An 11,570-nucleotide genomic window follows, 5' to 3' on the forward strand; every position below is an offset into this window, starting at 1 on the left:
GTATTAAACCTCTCCTTATCTCAGCCCTGGGGTTTTGTATTTCACTCCCTTTGTGGGGGAGGGGCAGCGGCCGCGTAGTCTCAGACCCCGGCAGGGACTAAACCACCACACCAAGGTAAATAGTGTCAGTGACTACACAGTCATTGTACATTGTATGGGATTGTGTGTGTATGTTCAGAGTGTGCAGTCAAACAAGCATAAGTGAAAAATTTCATTTTTGTTATAGGATATCTATGGCAACTGAAATTGGTTGCTAAAATTTCTCTAACAGTTATATTTTATTTACATGTTTGTACACTAACAAATGTGCAATTTTGTCTCTGATAGTGACTCAAAGGTATTATAATGTTATACTTAACAGTAGCATAGGGTTATTGACTACTGGGAGACAAAACAGCAAAGAAGGCAACTGACCACACAGGGGAAGGGCCTGTGTTTTGCTTAGTGTGGGGGAGAAATATCTTGTCTGCTATACTGACCTGTTTATTTTAGTAGAGTTTGCTATTTTTCAGGTGCAGTTAAAACCCAATATTTCAAGTCAATATGTAATTCGTACTCAGCCAACAAACACCTGTTTGTCTACACTTGAATGTGCAGCTGTTGCTCTTACTATCATGGAAAAAAATAAGAGTATACAAGAGGTATGTAATTTTAAACACCTGAGTTTTTCTTTTATGATTACCAGAGGGGCAGCAAAGGCACTTGGCTATTAATGTCACATTTGTCAGTCAAAATCTTAACATTATAATGGTTTTGTTACATAGCAAACTAAAACAAGAATGTACCAATAGAAACTATTTTTCTTCAGATATTTATTAACTCTACTATGTTCAGATTACTGTGACTCTTTCTTGTCATATTCCAAAAGTGTCTAGAGTTTTCCTATTCTTTATTCAACATTGCTGTCAGATTGCTGAGTGAACTTGTTAGATACAAAGGTCTTGAATGACTGTTTTGCTATTCCTTTTTTCAAAATGTTAAATTCTAGTATGGTATTTTTTTGTTCTATACCACAATGGAATTATATTAGCTTTTTTGCCACAAAGAGTTGTCTGAAGATAAACCTGGGCAGGATTCAGGGCTAAAAATCTTGCTTTGATGATATTTAAAGTACCAGTTAGGGTCAGATCATGTCCTGGAACAGATTGTATTTGGTGCTGCAATGTCCGTCAAGGCTGAATGCAGACTACTTATCTTACAGACCAGTTTTACTATGGTACCCTATTTGTGTATGGAATTACAGATTGCTTATTGAAAACAACTGCTACCTGCCCAACCCATCTCCTCAATTGCTTTTTTTTTCCCTTGGGTTTTTTTTTTTTTTTCCTTCCTTTTCTTGAGTTGTCTAGTCCTTTCCCCAGGCACTTCCACTTTACAAATTTTCACTGTGCAGTCTTCAGGTTAATTTGTTTCAGGATTTGAGATTTTTCCTCTACTTGTTACTCAATCTCCCTTTTCTTCCCTCTTTTTTCCATTTGTCTTTTCTGTTCACTGTTTCTCACTTGTACCTTTTAAGTGCTTTTAACTCAGCACTCCTAATGTCTTCCAGCTTCTTCTTTCCTTCTACCTCATTCTTCTTTCCCATCACATTCTCTCATCCTGTGCTACTTTCTTGCACACTTCTTCCTGTAATTCTAAATACGATGACAAGAGTGACTCAGATTCTCTTCACCTGTACATTACTTTTTTAAAAAAGTTGGTTTATAAGGCACCAAATACATGTTGTGCTTGCCACATACAGAATAAAAATCTTTAGAGATGACAATTGGGGATTTAACCCAAAACAAATAGAAGTACTACTATGTATATTGCAGGGCAAATAATGCAGAGATGTGCTGTTCTAGTTATCTCTTCCTCTGCTGTTTTTCAAAGTTCTCTTGACATTCCTTACTGCAAAACTTCAAAACATATACTATGTACAAGGCATGTGTAATGTACTAAATCATACAAATATAACGTGCTAGTTTGATCTTCTTTTTTTAAACAGTTTTCTTTTGAGTATTTCTTAACTATAGTATATTGAAAATTACTTTGCTTTATGTACTGTGTTAAATAACTGTAGTTAACAGTTAACTATTAACAACTGTTCAGTTGCTGTAACGTATGGAATTTACATGTTGCACTCTTCTGTTACCGAAGTTATACTTACTCTAAAGTATTATTAGTATTTTGTAGCAAAGGCAGATATTGTTAAACTCGGCAGAGATTATAGCCTATAATCAGTCTGATGTCTAATTTTCATGAGGCCAGAAAAGCATGGTGATGATTTAGTTAATTAGTGGTTCATTGGTACTGAATAATGTGGCAATTGGAATGAAGTTTTTGTGCTGGGTGTCAAAGACTTTGTGCCATTGACTTTCTTGTGCTTTTTCCTAATGGTAGATAAAACCTGAAGCCAATTAAAGTGAAAAGAGCTTATTAATTTTAAATCATACATTCTATAATAGATGTTAGGAGGCACTGTATATGTATACAAACCTTGAAATGTTTATTTACTTTAGTTGAGAACAAAATTGTCAGAAACATTCAGGTATTTTCACCAGTCTCTTCATATTCTAATAGTGGGGAATAGTATTACCTCAGGTACTATCAGTTGAGGCTCTTGGGAATTTGTAAAATATCTTTATATTTATACAACTTGTTAAAAAGAAAAAGTATTTCCAAGATGTGAGAAACTTAAGAAAATTTGGAGATAAGTATCAGTAAAGTTTCTATCTCTCTTACATAGGATATTAAAGTATTTAGCTACCATTAAATTTATGGTTAATTTTCAGTGAAAGTACTGGCCTGACAAATGTCATTGAGAATAACTGGTGCTAGACTCTAAAAAGCTTCATTTAATTAGCAGTCAGGTAGGATTAATTTCCTTTTGTGTTGGTCTTGGAATATTTACTGAAGTTATATAACCATTATCTTTTTAAATAGATCAGTATTTTTAAATGATCCTCTGAAGTCAAAGCATAATAAGGTGATCTTTGACTCTCAAAACCCCAAAAGCTGATCCAGTTTGAGAGAGGCAATTGAGTATATTACTACATGGAAAGTAGTAAGTTGTTTTCTGCAAAAACTAGACAGCAGAGATGATCCGAATACCCCCTCATAGCTAGCTCGAAGATAAAATGCTTTTGTAAACCTTTTCCACTGACCTCCTGCACTCCTGCAGCCGTGGAGTGCTACCCACTGGGTTATGTCTTCCTACCAGTCAGCTCACAGCTCTTACGCGTCATTAGAGGAATTTGGGACTTATTAGAGGAATTCTTGAGTTTAAGTTTATCCCAGGTCAAAGAATACTAATTGGACATTAGCCTTTTCCTTGCAAGCTATGATCTGCCTAGCCTGTGATGGAAGAGGTTATTAAGATAATGTCCTTCTTAAATCTTTTGTTGCTGGCATTAGTAATATCAATTTAATAAGCCTTTTGAAAAAGATCTACGGGTAGTTTCACACCAGAGATTCAGGTCTGCAATCTGATTGTGTGCCCAGAATGCAGTACAGAAGGGTCTGTGAAAAGGGATTTAAAGCTCATCCATGTATTCACTACATTCTAGTGTCCACCCTAGGGTGCTCCTATCCCTCTCTATCAGATAATGAATATTTTGGTACTTGAGCTCTGCCTACTAAAAAAGGTTCCCAGGTCAAAAATTGCTTCTGCAATATGGAATATGCCATGCCTGTGTCTACCTCTGTGACACTAGAGAGTCACCTCAACATTAAATCAATCATTTAGAACCAGAGCGGGACAGTGTGTGCCCACATGAGAAAATACGGCTCTGAAATTGTAACTCTGCATAAAGAAACTTTTCTAGAAACTTGTGTATCTTTTATGATGGTACAGATATCACATGCTTTTATGCTAAAAGAGGTAGTTATTTGTTGTAGAAATTAAACCTATGAAGAATTAGTAATAATGAAATTAAAGTGAGTTTTGTATATTTACTTTTTCCTTTGGTGTGCTACAACAACGTTGGCATATTTTTCCTTCATTAGGACTTCTGTCTTACTCAGGTCCAGGGTTAATGTTCAGTTAGTGTCTACAATTCCCAGTCCTGTATTGTGTTTCATCCCTACCACTCAGAATTGGCCCAGCCTACTTTCCAAAGTCAAAATTATCGGTTTCTCAAATGTGCTTCTGTAAATGTTGCAATAGCCAAGAGCTTCTTAAACATTCGTACTTTTTTTTATACCCTCTGTGAATTGAGTGCTATTCCTAGCCTATAAAATGATGAATTGAAGTCGAGAGCCATGGAAGTTAAAAATGGGCACCTAGTTTGATGCCCAATTGCTTGATTTTCCTGAGTACTTGAAGGAGTCACATTTTACTTGATAAAAATTCAGCTCCTGCTAACTGCAGTTACATTTGTGATTGCTTTACACATCTGCACATGAGGCCTCGTGATACTGAGTCAGGCAACCAGAAAATGAAGAACCTAGAATTAAGAACCACTTGAGATAAATTTGGTTTGTATGGCTTCATTAGTCCTACATAATATTGCTGGGCAGAAGCAGGGATAAGTCCAGTGTCCAGGATAGCAGTCTAGCTGCCTTGGTCATGAGTCCCTCCTCTCTTTCTAAAACCCTGCCTTCAAGGTATTTTCATACAAGCACAAACAACTTAGTTATTGTTACTTATTTTTTTACGGCTTCTTGGCTTAACCACAGTAATTGATTGTAGTGCATTGCTAAGGTCAAGGTAAAGCTGTAATTTACAGTAATGTAGCTGGGGCTGAAGTCAGGATTGAGTAGGTCCAAGGAAGCAGTAAGGGATGACGGCAGGTAGATGGATGTATGCCTACTATGTGGCTTCTTTTTAGTACATCTCTTATTCAGCTGTGCCCTTTGTGTCTCCAAAGGTTATATTTTATCAGCATTTATCATCCAAATGATATTTTATCAGCATTTTTAAATAGCCCTTGAATACAAAACCTAGAATGCTTGATGCCTCTAAAATAGCTTACTAAAAGGTTGGGGTTTTTGTCTCCCCCCAACCCTTCATCTTTCTGCAGACTATACTCCGTCCACTTCAAGCTTTATGCTCTTTCCAGCTTCAGCATGGTGCCCAGATCCATCACAGCAAGGAGCATCTTCTCAAAAATGGCTTATACAACAAGCCAATGCCAAAGAACAAGCGCAAACTCAGAAGAATGGAGCTTTTGGTGAATAATGTTAAAATATAAAACTGTACTGACAGTACAGTGGGATTTATTTGCAGCTAGCAAATGAATATGAATCTGGATTTGATCCAAACAGTTGACTGTGCTGTAATAAAACAACTTTTAGGCCCTTCATAGGCAAGAGTTTTATCTACCAATGTGACAAACAATAATGAACAAGCTTTTTCATTTTTGCATTAGACCAGGTGCCTTTGTTCAGATGATAGAAGATCATTGTCATTTCCTACAGAAAAGAAGAAAACTCTGCGCATATTTTAGAGTTATGTTATCTCTTGAGTGACAAGGTATGATGCTCAATATGACTGGATAAATTTACTTTGGGGAAGCTTTTATCAGTACAAAAAGACAAGGAATATGAATGTGATGGAACGGTAAGGCTTCAGCATTTAGAAGAATATTGAATTTCTGCTGAGTATTTTAACTTCAGTATCTAGTTACAATAGGTTTTCAAACTGTAATTCCTTGTATTACTTAGTTCAGATGAACATAAGGCATGCTATTTGTACAGTTCTTTTTAACTCTGAGATTTTTATTTCTTACATTATTAGAATTCCTTTTCATAAATTTATATACATTTTACAACGCAGTCGGGTTTAGTTTGCGTCTCAGACTTAATTTTTAAATTAAGCCTGCATATGTTTTTACCAGAACCTGAACACTTCCAACTTAGAAAAAAAAAAAAGGAGAAATTGTTTTTGGAATTATAACTCAGGTGCTTCACTTTCACTTGAGCAAAAACTACTCTTCCGCAGAAGTGGACACTTTATGGATATGGATACGTGATACCCATACCCTGACATACAAAGATTATGATACTAAAGGAATTAAACAAGCCCAGTGTAAACAGGTCTATAAGAAGTATGATTCAATGACAAATTATTGTGTCTGGATACAACCTACTAACATGATTGCAAATCCCTTAGATTGACATGTGTTCTTTAATTAGTTGTTCTAACAGTCATATAACTGTACCTCTTTGTAATGGGAATCACTAGAAGGGGAAGATTTGGGTATTTTTACAAGCTTTGTGAAGTAATATTTTATGATCTGGAGGAAAAAGAAGTAAAATAAAGGTTTTGATGTTCCTTTCTTCAAGTTCATAAATGCCTCCTTCGTGAAACAGATTAAAATGCTTAATGTTTGTCTCTACTATTGATTCCACTCTAGGTAACAACATGGAGCTAATTGGGTACTAATTAGTCTTAGAAAAAGGTATTTTGTCTTTAATTTATGAGCTGCAAGGCAAGAAACTACAGAAGTGGGGGGTGTAAACACAGCTAACCAATATATTAACTGAAAATATTTCTTCAATTAACAAGAGAGGTCAAAGTTAGGTCAGAGATTAACTAAGAAGTTTTAGTTAACCTGAGCTAATAGTGGCCTTTTGTTTAGGCATGGACTAACAATTTAATTTGTCTGGCTATGTTAGCAAAGTTTATATAACCTTTTTCTCTTCTCCCAGTCTAGATAAATCCTGTATCTGTCGCTAAATTCAGCAAATCTGAATTAGTCTTGACAAATCTGAAGCAAAACAGTCTCATGTGATTAATGATAGTGTAGATGCACTTTTGTTCATGTTGGAACAGAGAAAGGTCATGTTTATTCCTGTAGCAAAGCCCAGCGCAGCAATCTCCACACTAGCTTGGAGTCTGAAGTTGGAGTCTTATGCAACTTGCGTGCGCAGCCTTTTGTGTGACGCACACAAGTCAGTACTGGGGTTGGTATGGCTCGTGCTGGGCTGGGAATCTGTGCTCTGGGACACAGTCCAAAGCATTCCTTAAGGAAACAAGGGTATCAGTTAGGCTTTACTGTTAATGCAGTATTTACTTATATGGACGATGTTCGCATTTAGTGTTACATATGTTAATTTAGTTTATTTTAGATTCATCTAGAACAGTAGTGTATCTTTTGACCTACAATGTGAAGATTATTTTCCTAGACAAACGACTAGATGTGTCTTTTCATGTTATGGAGAACAGAAAGAAATTTGTATTACAGCCTGGGATTTACACACATCTGCAAAATGCCTTAGAATTACAGGATCAGAGAAATAGTTGTCTTAATTGTTATAATCCTACATTAAATATTTTATGCGTGCACTCTGTGCAAAGTTTTCATGTTTTTCAGGAGAGGACAAATTCCACACAGCTTACGATAAGCACTTTTTAGTTTTGTTGATTCCTCTTGTTCTTCTAATTTTGCTCCTGTGGTTAACAGGATTTGTAGGATCTAATGCTGGATGCAGGGAAGCCTTTAATTGCTCATTTCCTGTGTTCTACAATACTAGATCAATCACTGTGCAGCAGTTGCTGAAGAAATGAAAAACAATTCATTGCAAACCTCCAGGCATTTTATTTTTTGAGTTTTTTGTATGTCCCGTCTCAGCTATAATATAGTGATCATTTAGATGCAACACGGCAGTCACATGAAGTTGAATTCCAGATTTGTTCAAAGCTATTAAACACAAAACTTTTTTTGGTGAAATTTGTATGGCTTTAAAAATATACCCAGTGTAAGAGGAATAGTTTAGAAAGTTTGTTTTCAGGTCTTTGGATTCAGAATTTACCTCTAAATACATTACCTCAAAGAAATGCGTACTCCAAAGTCCAGACTCTTTTGATGAAAGTTGTGCATGACAAAGTAGCAATCTTTGCAAGCAATTTCATTAGAATGAGTTTAATTTGGAGTTCTATTTTTTGGTGTAGTGGTTGGTCTGCTTCATTTTTCACTTACCAAAAGATTAATGAGTGAAACCCACCAGTCTAACAAGATATTGATTAAAAAGAAAGGGATGTGTTTGCTTCTAATGTTTGGTCCTTTGTCCTTGTACACTTTGTACTTCCAAATATTGCTACTAAATCTGCCTTCTGTGTGCCACTATGTCATGCTTTGGGGAACTGGTGACATAGATAGCAGGCTTTTGAACAAGTGAACACATATAAAAGTTTTACAAAGGTGAGCATTGTTAAGCCCCCATATTTTCATAATCTATAAGACAAAGTTTAAGAAAAAATACAAAGCTAGAAATCTTTCAAAATAAGAACACAACCCCTTTTGTTTACAAAGCTTTCAAATTAAAAGCGAAGAGACACTCAGGGCAAATATAAATTTACTTTTCTTCAAGATTTTACTTTCACTGCCTGATAACCCCATTGGAATTCCAGCTGGAAGATGGTGTTACCATACCACCAATAAATTACTTTTTTATTAGTTTTTCTTAAAATAAAAAAACTTTTCGACTGACTTCAAAAAGGGCAAAAATTATTTTAAGACTAAGGGTTTTCTTTTCAACTGTTACATTAGATAAAAAATTGTTTATGCTGCATTCTTTTCTACAAGTTCCCTGCTTGTTTTGAAATCTAATTAAAACCTGAACTTTTAAAAAGGGATAGTGCTTTTCTCCTGAGGTTTGTGTTTATTATGCCTACATACATGAATGCACATAAATTATATATTTGTTTCTGCTTCAAAGCAATAAAAGATCTAATTCACTGTGATCGTATGCCACTGCATCTCTACAGAACTGAATTTGTCCTCATGTGCTGGTTTCACAAAGAGGTAAGCCTAGTCCTTTTTTGTGCCCTTTTAACACCATTCAGTTAGTTAATGAAGAGATGTGGCTTTTCCTATTCCATTTGAAGAAAAAGGTTCCTTTGCTGTCCATTGAAACCTGCATGAAGACTAAATTGCTGTAGCAATTTCTCAAGCATTTCATTTTCAGAGCTCTCTTCTCACTTTCTGCAGTAGTGGCTGATTCCTGTTTGCTACCCCACAAACATGCACATCTTCCCACACTCTAGCATCCCCCAAGTGCTGCATCTCCAGCTCAGTGTCCTGCTAGGAGGTAATGATCTGAACATCCTGTATCTCACCCACATTTTGCCCTTCCCCAAATTGTTGTACTCAAGTTAAAAAAAAAAAAATTGGTTCTGTGCTTGTGCAGCCATTCCTCATCTCCCTGCATCAAAACCTGCACTTTAGGGACTTCTGTACACCCTTAGTTACGAGACTTGTTCCTTGTATCCCTTTTCACAATCCCTCCAAAGCCCCAGCATTTCATGTCCTGAGAGCTGCTTCTTTTGTGGTGGGGGAACAGATGACAGGGGAAAGCAAAGAGGGGAGAAGAGAAAGATCTGTATTTTAAGAAGTTGTATAAGAGACTTAGATAAAAGTTGCTTCTGTTGCTAGGGTATGGTTTCTATAAAGCTTGATACTCATCACTATGGGTTGGTGTTCACTTAATACCAGGACTGTCCTAACAGTTTGACTTGTTTTGGGAATATATCCTACGGCAGATGCTTTGTTTTACTGGTTTAAGATTTAGTAAATTTTTCTTTGGATCCCTTTGTATTTCCTAAAAGATGCTAACTAGTTTTCTCTATGGGGAGATACTTTTATCACTAAGCAACAGAAAAATTGTTACACCTATGGGGCAGTAATGCTTGCAGCACAATTACAGCTTAAGTTTATGTATATACACCACTTGATCTGGTTGGTGCATACTGCACATCTTCTGTCATGGATGTAAAAGGCAGCAGATGCTCAGTTGGAAGTAGCTTTGAACTGTTCTCTCTGCCCATGTAAGTAATAATTAAAAACCTCAGTAGCAGTAATAGACCATATGCTATGCTGTGGCCTACTGTGTCTGCAAGGACAGGTAACATATTTTAGCTTTTATAGCTGAACTGAAACTGGGACGTTTTCTGGCATATGAAAGATTCTTTTGGGCTTGAATACTAGGATTTACTCTCAATAAAGAGGTGTATCAGAGAGCGTATAGAAAAGATTTAAAGCACATTAAGACATATCTACTCCTCTGTTAGTGGAACAGAGCAATGTAGAATGTTTGGCAAGTTAGTAATATGTGAACCATTTGCATATTTACATGCATGTAAATATAGATCATATGTTTACAAAATATATAAGTAATTATGAGTTATCACCATCTTTTAAATAGGTTTTAAAAGTAAAATTAAATTTCTGTGAAAAAAGAGTTAGTGGTTCTACTGTCTTGTTTTCCTTCTGGCAACAAAAGGATCATATATATATATATAGCAGATATGTATATAAAAGTAATAGTAAATTTCTAGTGTGGGGTTTTTTTAATATGCTTTTTTAATACATTTTTTAATGGATGTGTTGAGAAATGGGTCATATACAGGTTGTGATTAAGCATTTGCAGAACTGAGGTAATTTACATTACATTTGAATCTTTTCCGTAATTGCTAGCAGAAGGTAATGAGGAAAAAGTGATACTGTAGTATATTTATCAATTTACAGTACTTTATTATACTTGAAGTAGTCCTCTAAGGGATTTTAACTTTACACAAAATCAAGTTCCCTATTATTTTCAGGGATTAGACAGCATGTCTTGAGTTAGTGTTAGATGTGCTGGTGTATGCCAAATGCAGAATCAGTATCGTAAGGAATACTAAGTTTACACAAAAAGATAATTTATATCGTTTTCCCTAGAAAGGTTATGTGGATTTTCTTTTTCACTGAGAGTGTCTATGGAGAAGTGTCTATGTTTTTTTCCATTTGAGTCTCATAGTTATGCAGAACTGGAATCTTGCTGGATTATTGTATCAATAATCGATTTGTTAATGGAAAGTGCTGGCAGTCAGATTTAACACTTACAAAAAGATTGAACACTTACAATTTGTGACCCCTGCCTTATTCAAACACATTTTATTTCTCTTTTCCTTTGAGCAGGCATTTGTAGTAGACCAAATATGTACTCAGTTGATCTTGAAACAGTTGTGAGATTCTTGTTCTGCTTGGCTTTGTTCACCTGTCTCCTCCGAGACAGACAGCAGTTCTCCCCTCTGGGATTTGTGCTGCTGGTCTCCCTGTGATCAGCAAGAGTTTCACATTCTTTAGCTATTCAGGCTGAACTTAGACCTCTGCCTGCAAAACTAAATCATCCCTTCCTCTCTGTTCAGACAGCAGTCATGTTTCCTTTTTGACCTCATCATCACTGTGGAGTTGCAGGTGATAGTTTGCAGAGCTGTTCTGGCACTGTTGGGGCATTATGTACTTTTGATATGATGAAGGAGAACACAGTGTGAACATCAATTCCTGTTGCAGTTACTGTTTACTAGGAGTTTATCCAAAACGGAAAAAATAAAAAGTCAGTATTTGTCCAGTGATAAAGGACAAAATATGAAAGCGAACTATTAAGGGCCAGATTTTACACCTTTCCTAGGAGCAGGTAACGGGAAGTCCTCACTTATGTGCCCTTCACAAGATGCAAGGAAAATCGCAGCCCTTCTATTCAAGGGAATAGAAGAACAGTTCCTTCTTTCTATCTCTAGAGGCATGTATCACTTCAGAGGGAAAGCGGCATGACTATTATGTAGCTCGCAATTGTTGTAACACTGTATAGTACCACTATAAAAG

At 36.0% G+C, this 11,570-nt stretch overlaps 1 protein-coding gene across 2 annotated transcripts in view; it reads left to right on the forward strand.

The window, feature by feature from the left end:
- Positions 1-6,261, forward strand: part of DTWD2 (DTW motif tRNA-uridine aminocarboxypropyltransferase 2) — a 100,172-nt gene extending 93,911 nt beyond the window's left edge. Inside the window, exons 5-7 of one of the 2 annotated variants that reach the window (XM_074812198.1) lie at positions 513-641; positions 5,004-5,153; positions 5,352-6,261. In XM_074812198.1, coding sequence (XP_074668299.1) covers positions 513-641; positions 5,004-5,153; positions 5,352-5,429 — 357 coding nt within the window. In that variant the 3' untranslated portion in view covers positions 5,430-6,261. Of the gene's footprint in view, positions 1-512; positions 642-5,003 lie in introns of both variants that reach the window. The other variant, XM_074812200.1, reaches the window with a different exon arrangement.
- The last annotated feature ends 5,309 nt before the right edge of the window (positions 6,262-11,570 follow it).

The sequence above is a fragment of the Strix aluco genome, chromosome Z, assembly GCF_031877795.1.
Source record: "Strix aluco isolate bStrAlu1 chromosome Z, bStrAlu1.hap1, whole genome shotgun sequence".
NCBI lineage: Eukaryota > Metazoa > Chordata > Aves > Strigiformes > Strigidae > Strix > Strix aluco.